At 52.7% G+C, this 13,908-nt stretch overlaps 6 protein-coding genes across 6 annotated transcripts; 3 read left to right on the top strand and 3 right to left on the bottom strand.

The window, feature by feature from the left end:
• Positions 1-297: 297 nt before the first annotated feature.
• Positions 298-972, bottom strand: J4E84_007765 (uncharacterized protein; the record flags this gene model as incomplete). Its single annotated transcript, XM_049390345.1, has 3 exons — positions 298-522; positions 593-706; positions 769-972. The coding sequence occupies 3 exons, from the start codon at positions 970-972 to the stop codon at positions 298-300; spliced, it is 543 nt and encodes a 180-aa protein (XP_049241805.1).
• Positions 973-1,301: 329 nt separating this feature from the next.
• Positions 1,302-2,269, bottom strand: J4E84_007766 (uncharacterized protein; the record flags this gene model as incomplete). Its single annotated transcript, XM_049390346.1, has 3 exons — positions 1,302-1,988; positions 2,038-2,183; positions 2,242-2,269. The coding sequence occupies 3 exons, from the start codon at positions 2,267-2,269 to the stop codon at positions 1,302-1,304; spliced, it is 861 nt and encodes a 286-aa protein (XP_049241806.1).
• Positions 2,270-4,257: 1,988 nt separating this feature from the next.
• Positions 4,258-6,222, top strand: J4E84_007767 (uncharacterized protein; the record flags this gene model as incomplete). Its single annotated transcript, XM_049390347.1, has 2 exons — positions 4,258-4,464; positions 4,516-6,222. 2 exons carry the CDS (start codon positions 4,258-4,260, stop codon positions 6,220-6,222), a joined length of 1,914 nt encoding a protein of 637 aa, XP_049241807.1.
• Positions 6,223-6,856: 634 nt separating this feature from the next.
• On the top strand, positions 6,857-8,685 carry J4E84_007768 (uncharacterized protein; the record flags this gene model as incomplete). Its single annotated transcript, XM_049390348.1, has 2 exons — positions 6,857-6,886; positions 6,937-8,685. 2 exons carry the CDS (start codon positions 6,857-6,859, stop codon positions 8,683-8,685), a joined length of 1,779 nt encoding a protein of 592 aa, XP_049241808.1.
• A 604-nt stretch (positions 8,686-9,289) lies between these two features.
• J4E84_007769 (uncharacterized protein) lies at positions 9,290-9,775 on the top strand (the record flags this gene model as incomplete). Its single annotated transcript, XM_049390349.1, has 2 exons — positions 9,290-9,373; positions 9,431-9,775. The coding sequence occupies 2 exons, from the start codon at positions 9,290-9,292 to the stop codon at positions 9,773-9,775; spliced, it is 429 nt and encodes a 142-aa protein (XP_049241809.1).
• Positions 9,776-12,618: 2,843 nt separating this feature from the next.
• J4E84_007770 (uncharacterized protein) lies at positions 12,619-13,611 on the bottom strand (the record flags this gene model as incomplete). Its single annotated transcript, XM_049390350.1, has 1 exon — positions 12,619-13,611. One exon carries the CDS (start codon positions 13,609-13,611, stop codon positions 12,619-12,621), a length of 993 nt encoding a protein of 330 aa, XP_049241810.1.
• Between the last annotated feature and the right edge of the window lie 297 nt (positions 13,612-13,908).

The following is a 13,908-nucleotide window of genomic DNA, read 5'->3' on the forward strand; positions in this document are numbered from 1 at the left end:
CTTTCGGCGTTGGTTATCGGGTGTTTGGATAGGAATCGGCGGATGTACGCATTTGGGTCTCTGGGTCTGGCGTTTGTTTGGTTAACTCGGTGGAGTCACATTGCTGTTTACATACTTGTTCTTGTTTATAATTTTAGTCGATACGCGAGCTCTTCCATGAGCGTAATGAAACGATCGCCTTCACTTGTTCGCCCATTGCCGTGATAAAGTCTGATCATCATCACCCAGAACTCTAACTTGTCCCTTATTGTACATCTGGATACTAGTCCAGGAATTGCTGCTTGAGACGTCGGATTATTACTCGTCGTCGTCATCCCCTTCCTCGTCTGCCTTTTTCGCGGTCTCATCTTCTTTTTCCTCATCCTCGTCCTCAGTTGCCTCCATCTTGTCCTCGGTTTTCGCATTCAGATCAGCCTCGTAATCCGGCCGCACGACCTGTATATCCTTCTTCGCGAGCGCTGATTCGATAAGCGGTGCCGATGCGAGTAAAGCGTTGTATTGATCGACTGTAAGCGAGATGCCCTGTATGAGAAACCCGTGTTAGCAACCCAACCATCTAAAGGAGCATACAGGAGAAATAGAATGTACACACCTTCTTCCCCGGCCTCGTCTCTCCAGAATCAGTAACGTAGTATTCCCGTATACTAACGAGAGTACTCTTGTTGAAATCGCTAACTGTTACGCGTCGCTTGCCGCTGGCGTTGAGCTGGAGTCTCGTCAGCACTCTTCTGCTCCTTGTTCGCTGCTTCTCATCTTGTGGCTACTTACACCAACATATGCATCGCCGTTATCGTCTGTCTTTAGCTCAGGCACCACTGGTACCGACTCCTCATCGTCGTCTCCCGACTTGGTCTTCTTGCTTGCGCGCGCCGCGTTGTCGTCGTCGGCGTCAGGTGAGGAACGTTTCTTTGTGAAGGTCTTTTTGTAGTTGCTGCCGCCTCGGGCGCCGCCGCGTTTTGTGAAGCCTGCCATTGTGTGTTGGGAGGGATGGATTGGGACGTGAAAGATGCAAGAATGGCAGTCGGAAGTTCGGATGGTACTCCTCGCGGCGATGACGCAGGGGCGGGCGTGTCGCGCTAAGGAAACGCGCTAGAGACGCGGTCATGTGACTTGTCGACGCGCCCGGGTACTGTCTGGCCGACACGTAGCTCCTGCCATCGAGCTTGGATGATCTTTCCCTGGCTAACTTCTCCCAAGGTAGTTCTCGTTATGACGCTCTTTTCTCTTGTATACTTCATTCTTCTATGTAAGCGAGTGTCGACTTGACTAATCTATCTACTGTGGTCATGAGCCTGTAATGTCTAAATGGCGTGTATCACTTCATCCACCTTCGGTGCCCTATGTACTTCGCTCCATGGTCGTGAAGGTCGCATCTGCTGCACCTTTTGTGGTCTCTCCAAACTCAGTGGCCCGGAAATCTCCTTCTCAAACTCTTGCGAAATCCTGCCCTCGTGGCTGAGAACAGAGTCTGCGCGTCCCATCTCGACATCTTTGGCCACTGAAGCTCTTCCGCGCGCATTCGGGTCGATCAGAATTGATGGCACGCGTGGGTCGTACATCGTAGGGACGCGACTGCGTGAAGGAGGTGGGACGACAGCGTCGTATCCGTGGAAACCCATGCCGAGTGCCGATGCAGTAGGTTCGAATGAACAGCTCTCCTTTTCTCGGGCGCGACCACACGCATCGATCGTTGCGGTAATGAAAGTGATCAAGAAAAGGAACCATCCCGCTCCGGCTGCGATGGTGTAGCCACGGCTAAGATCGACCAGGATCGCGAACATCATGAGGTTCGGGTTCTCCGCCGTGTCGAGACGCGTTTCGCTAAAGGTCTCGAGACTCATGTTGAAGCTGAGAGAAACACCGAGAGCGGCTCCCATGGCGCACATGCACAGGCATTCGATGGGGATGAGGATCGCTGAGGGTATGCGCAAGCGTTGGATGATGGCTGTCAAGACGATCACAGTGCCTGCGAGCGAAGCAAAGCCGGCCTGCCTGCATGTCAGTACAACGGTATTGATCAATGACTGCTCAACGTACTGCCGCGACTGAGATCCAGATCTTGATGGCGCCTCTGTAGACCGTAGCAAAGTATTCTTTCCAATACTCCGCCATTTGAGCCTCTGGTTGAAGCGCGTCCATGATCCCGGTACCACGACTCTTCATATCGCGAATGATGAACTGGGCTAATTGAAATGATTAGCACCATTTTTCCATGTTCTTGATTGAGAGATGAACACTTACACCAAGCACCTAGTCCTAGCACTCCCATTGCCACGATCAGGGCTAGGACCCTTACTGACAGCAATATCGATTTGCCATATCCCATTCTCGTACAAGAAGATGATGAAAAAATACAAGATGAAATGAATGTAAAGTATAAGCACAGTCCAGCTGGCAGCTGCTCTCAGAGCGCTAAGTTGAAAGCAAGTGGTGTCTAAACGAGTGAGTGGTAGGCACGAAAAGAAAAACCGTTTCCACGAGCGGATGCAGTATCGCTATTGAGGCAAACGCCACATGATCAATAAAGTTCGGAGCCTCAGGAGCCGGGTACCTTGATGTGATGCCTTGTGCAGCTCGAGTGGGGGTGGAAACATTCGTGGTGCAGGGTGGCTGGTTGTGCCTGAGCGTGCAGGCAGACCTGATTCAAGACCTGCGATGTCAACGCGCCACCATTCTTTCCACGCGGAGCTCTGGTTCCGATCCGTACCTGAGCATAAGGCAGAAGAATCTTCTGGAGCACTGGTCTCTCTCTGTACCCTGGCTTCTCGCCTCACAGCTCATTGTTCAAGCGTTCATGCCATCGCAGCTCAGCAATTGGCCAGCAAACCCGAGGATTTCCCACGGAATGTTGTGATCCGCCATAAGAGAGATGCATCCACGCGCATTGACAGTTGTGACGTCCCGATAATGAGGAACGGCTGGGGTGATGCATGTTTCTCCACGTGTTGGCGGTCTTGAGACAGAACCTGAGGCACCAAGGCGTCGCCGTTGTCAGGCTGAAACGGGCGTCAGACCCGGGAACTGTAGCAACGCCATCAACGCTTTCCGGAAGGTTCCGTCATCATATAGCCAGGCTGCTCCATAAGTAACGACCGTGCCGCTATGATGCCGCCAACATTTGGCTGAGGTCGCAACCTTGGAATATCTGCACGGCCTAAGCACGACGCGCTAAATCGCTCCGGGGTTCGGGCGATTGTTTTCCGGGGCTACTTCATGATCCGACTTCCGACAGCGAAAGCCTGGGAAAGGATGACGAGGTCTTAGCGGTGCTAACGTAGAAGCATCATGGTCAGGCCAAGCATCGCGACACTCCGATCGTGGATTTGGTCCATGCTTGTGGCTCGATGAGCAGGTGAGTTCGTTTGAAACCTTGGAAGCCGGCTCTGTAAAAGACAATCTTTTCTCTTATTGATCAAGGTCGGCTCCGTTACAAGTGAACATAATGTTGGATTGCAGTACTGCAGCAAGCAAGAACTCTGAGATGGAGATGTTGTGCTTTCAAGGTATACAGAGTGGGGCGATGCGAAGAAGCAATCGCCGCCGAAGCTAGCCTGTCGGCAACAGCCAGTCGTGCCGACCATCCTCCATCCAGCAACCATCGACACTTGTATCCGCTCTCCCCTCTCCGCCAAGGCAAAATGCGGAGAACGGTTGGGGAGAACGGTAGCATTGCAGATGGCTCGTCACGAGGCCGATATGGCAACCCGGTGGAATCCCGAATGACGTGGGTAGATCGCGAGATGCATGCAAAATTTTCGGGGGTATTTAGCTACCCGTGATGCCAACGGCTGCGATCATCTTGTTGCACACGGAAGTTTCGCAAGATGAGATACTCCAGCGCAGTTGCGGTGAGCTTTGCTCTACTGCCAAATCTAGCGGTCTCACAAGGATACACCAACGAGTCGGAGGTTCCACTCTATGGACTTAGTCCGCCAGTGTATCCGACCCGTGAGTGTTGGTCATATTTGAAGGTCAAAGGACTAACGATAAACAGCTGTCGGCAATGGAACAACCTCGTCTTCTTGGGCATCCGCATATGCTCGAGCGAGAGACCTCGTGGCACAGTTGACGCTAGAGGAGAAGTCGAATCTCACACATGGCGTCTCCGGCCCTTGCGTAGGCCAAACGGGAGCTGTACCTCGTCTTCAGATCCCAGAGCTATGTTTCGCGGATGCACCTGCCGGCGTGCGAGGGCAAGAGTTTGTCTCGTCATTCCCTGCTGGCATTCATCTTGGAGCTACGTTCGATCGAGATCTCATGCTCAGATATGGCCATGCTCTCGGTAGAGAGTACAGAGGAAAAGGCATTCACGTTGCCCTCGGCCCATTCATCGGCCCTATTGGAAGAGTTGCGCGGGGAGGTCGGAACTGGGAAGGTCTTGGTGCTGACCCGTATCTTGCTGGTATTGGCGGTGGTCTCATCACTAGAGGCACTCAAAAAGAGGGTGTGATCGCTACACCAAAGGTAGGTGACATCGTACGGACCATGGAAAGTCAAGGCTGATCGCATCATTAGCACTGGCTTGCGCAAGAACAGGAGTACAGACGACGTCCCGGTGATGAAGGCGAGGCCGTCTCTTCCAATGTGGACGACCGTACACTGCACGAGCTCTATGCCTGGCCATTCATGGATGCCCTGCGTGAAGGAGCCGGTTCGCTGATGTGCTCATACCAGCGAATCAACAACTCATACGGATGTCAGAACAGCAAGCTTATGAACGGAATCTTGAAGGAAGAGCTAGGTTTCGAGGGTTTCGTGGTATCTGACTGGGATGCGCAACACGCCGGTGTCGCCTCAGCGAATGCTGGTCTTGACGTAGTGATGCCTGTTGCCAAATTCTGGGGCGAGAACCTTACCGATGCGGTGAACAACGGATCAGTCACCACAGAGAGGCTCGATGACATGAACACAAGACTACTCGCAGCCTGGTTCTATCTCAACCAAGATGAGGGTTTCCCCGAAAACGCCGTCTACCCATACAACGTCGAACACGAAATCGTCGATGTGCGCGAAGACCACGCGTCGCTCATCCGAGAGATCGGAGCCGCGGGAACCGTGCTGGTCAAGAATGTCAACAACACTCTACCACTTCAACACCCCCGCTTCTTGAACATCTACGGCTACGATGCTGAAGTAAAGTCTCAGCCATGGAACAATCCATCCCGATTCGGTGGTGGCTATGAAGAGAATTTCGGCTGGAACACGCTCAACGGCACCCTCATCACCGCAGGTGGATCAGGCTCCAGCACTCCCCCTTACGTTATCAGCCCTTTCAACGCCATTCAGAATCGCGTAATTGCGGATCGCGGAACTGTACGATGGGACTTCTTTGGCGTGAACCCGACCGTGTACGCAAATGCTGACGCATGCCTCGTCTTCATCAACGCATACGCTTCGGAGAGCTTCGATCGCACTTCTCTTACAGATGAGTTCAGCGACCAGCTTGTCAACAACGTTGCAACCAACTGCTCAAACACGGTCGTTGTACTGCACTCCGCCGGCATCCGCACCGTTGACGCATGGATTGATCACCCCAACGTCACCGCCGTCCTTTTCGCGGGTGTTCCGGGCCAGGAAAGCGGTAACGCTATCGCCGACGTTCTTTACGGCGATGTGAACCCATCCGGACGTTTGCCGTACACTGTCGCAAAGCAAGAGTCCGATTACGGCCACCTTCTCAATTCGACTCTTGACCCTTCCATCCCGGCGTTCTTGCAATCGGACTTCACCGAGGGCTTGTACATCGACTACCGCGCTTTTGACGCGCAAAACATCACACCACAGTATGAATTCGGTTACGGTCTTTCGTACACCACATTCGGCTACGCGAACATGACGGTCGAGCCTGTTGCGAACGCAAGTCTCGCTGCTTTCCCTTCGACGTCTGTGCCGATTGTACAGGGAGGTCACCCTTGGCTATGGCAGGTCTTGTACCGTGCCACAGTCACCATTACCAACACTGGCAAAGTCGCTGGGCATGAAGTAGCACAGCTATACCTGGGCGTACCAAATGCGCCGGCGAAGCAGCTCAGAGGCTTCGAACGCGTGGGCTTGTTGCAACCTGGCGAGAGCCGAGAGGTTAAATTCACTTTGGACCGACGCGATCTGAGTGTTTGGAATGTTACTGCACAGGCTTGGGAGCTCCAGAGGGGCCGATATGCGGTTTGGATTGGAGCAAGCAGCCGTGATCTGAGGCAAGAGGGCGAGATCGTAATTGAGTAGGCTAGTATGATGATGAAGTAATGTCTATACTTACGACCTTCATTATTGTAGTACCTGCAGTCTTTGCAGTCTTTTGGAGTGACGGAATAGTGATATCTTGGTACACCCGTATTAAAACGCTCGAACTTAAGGCATAGCCAGGAACAGATGTGCTTGCTTTGCGTGGTAATTTGACCTCTGTTCACTCGCTGGGCTATTGACCTAACAAACTCCGGCGATCTGTGTTGCGACAACTTCCGAAGCACGCTGATCGAACTATGACTTGATGTGTCATGTTTCAAGCAATTGTTTGTGTGCGGCTACGATGCAAGCCATCTACTTGGTTGGTCAATATCAAACTGGTCGAGGCGGATTCGCAGCACATCCCTGAGTGCTTTTGCACCCGCACTGGAGAACCACGGTCTTCGTGCCTTTCCTGCGAAGGGGCAAGAATGCACAGACTAATATACGATGCAGTGAATGCAAAAAGCCCCTGCTCCTGCTAGAGGGCCTCCTTCTGCCTAGCACTCTTCCCTTGTGCTATATCAGGCCCAGCTCTTTAGGGACATTGCCATTCTCCAACGGATCACTCCACTCAACTTGAAACCCCTGAACCTTTCGAAGAGTCCGTATACCTAGTATATCCAGAGCAATCATGGTTAAACTGATTGAATACCCTGTGTCGGTAAGTATCTTGAACTCATTGCCACCGCTGGCGATACTTATGATTACTAGGAAGACATCCAAAAGTCCTACGCGTCCTTCGTAAAAACAGTTGAGAAGCGCTTCACTCCTGAACACTCCACCGAGGATCCGGATCCCGTCTTGCTTGAGGCATTTCATAATCTTACGTTGACTGCCCAAGGCTATATCGAATACAGTAACGAGCACGACTCCGTGGAAGACTGGAACGATCCTTCTACCACAGAGAACAATGTGCTCCAAGACATGATCAGTATATGCACGGTGTATCAGCAGAGAACATTGGCCGATGGCGAATTCTCCAAATTGGCAAGAGCTGGTATGCAATGTATAAAGCATGCCTACGACCCTCCGCCGCTAGACATGCTCTCCTATCCACCCCTGCCGGACTCCCTATTGACCGTGTACCGTCACATGGGATACACTCCTATCGAAGATGTCATCTTCTTCGATCTCGTTCATTCATACGACAGAGCCTGTTTCTGGAGTGCGTGGGGCAGCCGCGATGACCATTGCTACAACAGAGCGAGAGATTTGGATGACTCGGATGAAGATTACTGGGATGACTGGGAATGCCCATGTCAGTGTATGTATTGCGTGGACGAGACTGCGTACATACATGGACTTGAGGAATGGCGCACATTCCCCACAGCCATCACCCACATGGATTGGTTCATGGACGGACTCAAGGAAGTTCGGGACTACATCTTTTACGAACTCTGCATCACTTGCAGCTCGTATTTGGAGTATACCAACGACTTCGACAACTGGAATGAACCGGAAATCGCCGCATTCCGCGAGTTTTCCGAGGTGGTTGAATACACAACCTACATCTGTCCGGACTGGTTCCAGAAGTTCCTCGACTTACCTGGAGAGCTCCGCGAGTCCATCATGCACGAGTATGCTTTGATGGAGTGTGATGCTGGTCGCCTAAGCGAGCATCAGCACTATGACGAATTCAGCAATCCGTGCTGCAAGTGGGAGTATCCCAACGTGCTCATCGCTTGCGACAACCAGGATCCCAAAGTGTTTCCGGACGCGAGCACGGGCCGTTGCCCAAAGGGTTGGCTACCAAACCTCGCTTTCGTGAGCCACAAGATGCATGAGGAAGTTCTCGTCCTGATGCTGCAGAGGACCAAGCGATTTGACTTGAAGTACATGTTCCGAAACACTAACTTCAAAATCGCGACTTGGTTTACCAAGTTCCTCAAGGCCATTCCGGGTGGCGGCGGCGAGAACGCGGTGAAGCACCTCAACTTCCCGCACATGCATTGGTTCAACAACCAACGCATCACACCAGCCCTCACCAACCCCAGCTTTGAGTTAGCTGTCGCTTGCAAGAAATTGCGCAAGCTGGATATGACTTTCCATGTCGATAAGGTGACTTTCAGCAGTGCGGAGACCGACTGGGAACGCAAGGCACTTCCTCTGGCTACAGTCATCGACCGATTCAAGCTGGAGACAATTCTCGGCTGTACCAAGTTGGAGGAGGTGTATATCGATGGCATATACATGCGACCATCTCGAGGCGGCAAAGAGGCCGATCTAGATGTGCTAGAGGAAGTAAGCAAGTGGATGATGAAGAGCTTCCTCGTTCAGCGGAATCCGGAGCGCGGTATCCAAGTCGAGTTGGTTCGCCGATGGGGATGCTGGAGGGGACGTGTTCGCGGGACCCTGGTTGAGCTGGACGATAAAGATATGGCGGAAGTAAAGGCGCGCATCGAGATGACGAGCGCATATACAAAGGCCCTCGTTTTGGCTGGGCCCGCTCTTACTGTCTAGATAGACATATCCAGTATCGTTGGTTGAATATGTATACAGCTTAACATACTCAGGTTTGAAGCTCTTGCGAACGGACCATGAATTATCTATCATCATGTGAACGTCGCAGTCGGGGTAATCCTGTTGTTTGTTGAGCTTCTAAGTTTGGTGCTTAGGTACGGTTTATCGCGGGCACCCTAAGTCGATCTCCAACTAACATCATAAGATAGGTATGAATGATGTCGTCCAGCGTCAAAAGCAATGAGTTCCAGACTCCGACATACGATACACTCATTGGTAACGCGATAGTCCGGAAGCAGAAACAAGGCAGAAGGTTAGCTGTTATTCGAAGCTTCGGAAGGCGCGCGTTGTGGAGCTCAAGTTCGAGCTATCCATCCAATCAGCAGCCACGTGATGGCCATGACAAAGGCGCTAGCGACGCGATCCCTGCAAATCTGGGGTAGCTTCGAGGCGGCCATACAAGGTGCAGCAAGAGTTTGGCGCTTGTTAGCAAGCCCATATACACCGCTTTGATACCCCTCTTCACTTCTTGCTGATCTACAACTCTTACAACTTTTACATCGAACTTTTGTAATACAACACCAACAACAACACTTCCATCAACATGTCTTGCCCCGTGATCGGTACCACAAACGATGTGCTTCCCCCAAACCACCCCTCTATCGACCTAGCGAAGGATGGTCAGGTTGTACGTACTCAAGGATACACTGGACATCGTTGCACATCGCTAACATACAAACCATAGTGCCCGGTCGTAGGCGCAACCAGCGACCACCACCACAACCTCTCCGCACACCCTCCCGTCCCCACACAAGGCACCGAGGCTACATCGTGCCCAGCGCTCAAGAAGAACGTAAAGACGACCAAGGCCCAAGAGATGGACGATGCTCTCTGCCCGATCGTAGGCACAGCTACAACCGTACTTCCTCCCGACCACCCAGACATGCTCAAGGCGAACGCCGGCGACATCTGCCCAGTCACAAAGGCGACAGTTGGACACCACAAGGACAAGGTGGCTACGCACCCAAGTGTAGAGGGTGCGGCGGATGGGGCTGTATGCCCTGTCACCGGCCAGAAGCAGGCTGCGTAGATTTAGGGAATGGAGGAATGGGGGCGGCGTTGGTAAATTATACCCGAATATAAATGATTGGATAGTGATTCTACGCTGAATCAGCTTCTGCCCCATCTTGCGGCACTATTTTGGTTGTCCAAAAAGGTTTTCTGGCTCGTAGCTGTGTTGTCAGACTTCGGGCGCTTAGCATGCAGCTCACGCTGAGTATATGGGGGCCGTAACGACCCTCACAGGTATATGCTTCTTGTTACCCTCGTACTCCCTTTTTTTTTGCTCCCTGTATCTCTTCATCATGCATCACCATACTCTCTTTCTCGCGTTTTTCCTACTCCGCTTCGCTTCACCCCAGAATATCTGCTACTTACCCAACGGCGACACACAACCCCACGACGTCCCATGCGACCCCAACGCGGAAGTAACAGGATGCTGCTGGTCGCGCGCAGCCTGTCTCACAAACGGCCTTTGCATTATGGGTGGTGCAGAGAGCGATAGCGGCCAGGAGTACGCACGCGGCACCTGTACGGATAGGAGCTGGTCTAGCCCACTCTGCCCACAGAACTGTCAGCTCAATCAAGATACGCCGAATAATTCTAGCGCCTATGACTTTCGCGCTGATGGCGTCAAGGTGTGGCAGTGTGGATCGCAGGGATACGGGAGGGAGGCAGAGTACTGCTGTGAATCTGAGGCAGAGGGCAAGAGGTGCTGTCAAACGGATACGGCGGTGTTTACCTTGACGAGTGCTACTGTAGGCCCGTATACAGGGGTTGAGAGTAGTTTGTCGCTGTCACTGAGTTCATCCGCTATTTCGAGTGCGAGTACCACGCCTTTGCCAACTCCATCACGCACTGGTACTGGGTCTGTAACTCAAAACTCCCAGAGCCCGCCAGCCGACGCCTCGAACCAAAGCGACAACAAGGCAACTACAATCGGCGCCGGAGTCGGCGGAGCATTAGGAGGATGTCTTCTGATCGCCCTGTTGATACTCTTTCTCAGGCGCCAGAAACGCAAACGAGTCGCTCCCCGGCTAGACGAGCCTCCAGTCGCTGTGGCAGAATTCAACGATAAAGCCGAACTATCTACCGAGGAGTCATATGCAGAACTGTCGAGTCAGAGCCAGATCAAGGCGGTCTGGGAGCTGCCGGGAGATGAGCGTCTACCGAGCTACAACATGAACAGTCGATGAGTTAGAGTGGGATGGAAGAACCGGGTGCCTACGCCGTTGGTCCGCCGGGGTGAAAGTTGGTCCTTCCTCTACATGAGAAGAGCGATGTCGATCAGCTTGTCTAGGACGAGTTGAATGGAATTCAAGACTATAATGTAGTAGAGTCTCACATGAGGGAGCTCGCTTGGTAGATAATAACGTATAGAGATAGATAGTCAGCTGGTAGATCGAAGCCCCTCGGCATCTAATACAGCATTTGACTTTTTCTAGCTCGTATTTTGATCGAGGGTCGGCACCTGTATTCCTCTTTACAAGACGCTCCTTACTGCCACAAAATGCTTGTGAACCCTTCGTTTGTGAACCCTTCATTTGCGAACCCTTCGTTTGTTAAAACCTTCAGGTTTGAGGCGAGAAGCTGTTTGTTATTGCCACACGCGCCTCAAGCTTTGAGCACAGTTAAGTCCCGCTCACCCATCAGTTGAGCAATCTCCAAGATGATAAATTACTCCCTTCTCTCCCTCTACCTTCAACTTTCCTTTCAACAGATTCGGCAACTCTAGTTGAACAGGCAATGGAGTTCAATTTCAGAGTCGCTCTCGCAGTCGTCACCGCGGTGATTGTAGGAAGACTTTGCTACCTCATCTATTTGTTAGCAGCCGCTAATCGCGCTGCGAAGCGTTTCGGTTTCGGTTTCGCCTTTGCGTCTAGTCCTCAGGGGACAAGCAATCACAAGATACCCAGGAAGCCAAAGTACATCTTCCATGTACCCCGACACTGCGAGCGCAAAGTGCGCCATCAACCTCGATCCAGCAAGCCTCAAGTGCTGCCATCGCGCTCTGACATCGTTACCAAGGCCGGGGAATGCGAAGAGTACGTGCCAGACTACTTCCCACGCTTTCTCCAGCTTCCGCTCGAGATACGTGAGAAGGTCTATCATTACGCAATGGACGGCCTCTCAACACGATACTTTGTCCAGGCGTACAAGGACATTTCGCCCCTGACCGTAGCTCCAGCTACTCTCCCAAATTTAAGTTTTGCCAGCAAGCAATTACACAAGGAAGGACTCGCTGTCTGGATCAGGCGCACACGCTTCACGGTCTTGAAAAGCAGCATAACGCATGTGGTTCCTCTGATGAATTTTCTTTCCGCTGTCGACGGCTTCAAACACGTGCGCATGCTCTGTTATGGCGATCTCCTCGCCTATGGCCTGAAACACCAGAGGGTGTACATAACCACGGGTGAAGATCTAGCTGCCAAGTGCACTGGACTCCGCAGTCTAATCTTCGAGTTGGACTATTTCTGGCTAACGGATTTTGCGCGTGCGCCAGCGCCGGTGAAGCTAGCTCCAAAGAAGGACGTAAAGAAGCGGTTGAGACTTGAGCCAGTCTACCAGCTATCCAGTTTGAGGAAGCTGAAGATCGAGGTGGTTGTGCCCTGGTCCCGAGGAAAACGCTTTGAACAGCAGGGTGGATTGACGCGTTTGACGGAGATAGTCACCGAAGGCTTTGAAGCGGCAGGGAGAGGTGGGGCTGTAGAATTGCAGCTTGAGATGGTAGCCAGGAGGCTGTTGGTTGGAACGTAGTGCTTGGGATAAACAGCTACTTGACTTCGTAGCGATAGATGAATATTCACGTATAATACTACAGTACTGAGACAGCGACAGAGCATGTGCCGACAATCATAGGGGTATATCCGGCGACTAGGGAGAACGAGCGCGATATGGTAATGGTGAGTGCGATGGTTTTCGCCGTGAGGGCCCTGCATCGTCGCCGTCGGAACCTGAGCGCCTTCGCTCACGCTTTCGATGCCGATCGCGTCTGTCTCTGGAATCCTCGCTCCGATCTCGAGTCCGTTCCGACCGGTGGCGACGATGTCTGTCCTCTGAGTCATCTCGTGGTCTTGACTTCCGATGCCTATGGTCGTCGCGCGTACTCCTGTCGCGGCTCTTACTCCTCCGACGCGAGTGCTTGTCACGCCCATCATCCTCTCCCGCTTCCTTGATCCTCCTTCTGTCCCTGCTCCTATCTCGGTCTCTCGACCTGTCTCTTCGACTATGCCTATCCTTGCGCTTTGCCCGCTCCTTTTCTTTGCGCTTCTGCTTCTTCAGCTTCTTGAGGGCATCGTCCACTTTCTCTTGTTGGCGCTTGATCATGGAATCGCGCATCGGATCGTCCTCGTCGAGCTTCTCCATAAGCCGCCCTAGCTCAATCTCCTCTGGTAGTAGTGGTCGGTCGTCGTCCGAGTCGCTTTCGCTTTCTGTCTTTCTCCGCTTCTTTCTGCCGCCATCGGACTCATTGCCCGCGTCGAGTTCGACGTCTCCCATAGTGTTGTCCCTCATATCCTCGTCGTCTTTGGGCTTGTACCGCGCATGGTCGACCCTGATGACTCGGTCCATAATGGTTGCTCCACCCAGGTTGTCCACAGCCAGGTCGCAACTCCTCTGGTCTTCGTACTTGATCCAGGCAAAGCCTCGTGACTTTCCCGTCTCCTTGTCGCGCGCAAGCTTGACCCATACCGGCTCGCCATACTGAGAGAATATCGTGATGATGTCACCCTCCGAGAGTTCGAAGGGTAGGCCGCCGATGTTAATGAAGGCTGTGTCGCGGTAGTCGGTATGCCATGAACCTTCTGGGTTGATGCCCGCTTCGAGCTCTCGCTTGTTGAGCTGCTGGATCGCGCGCACCGAGTTCATCGTGGGCGTGGTGTGTACTTGGTGGTGAGGTGAGAGAAGTGAGGAAGGCGCGTTTGGCGGGTGGGTTGGGTGTCGCTTCCTGATCCACTAGCGCTGTGATGGCTATTCAGACATGGATCGCGGATCTTCGAATGCTTCTTGTATGTCGCTGCGACTCGGGAATAATGTTGGCGCAGTATTCTAGACGTCGTGTCGGAGGGCAGGCAAGTCCGCTGGAACTTTTGAAGCTCGGGCTTGGCCAGCAGCCGCATCCCTGCAGAAAAGGTACCAGCGAACATGCGGCCAAACAAGCACACC

The sequence above is a fragment of the Alternaria hordeiaustralica genome (assembly GCF_023758085.1).
Source record: "Alternaria hordeiaustralica strain BMP 2776 chromosome Unknown scaffold_18, whole genome shotgun sequence".
Lineage (NCBI taxonomy): Eukaryota > Fungi > Ascomycota > Dothideomycetes > Pleosporales > Pleosporaceae > Alternaria > Alternaria hordeiaustralica.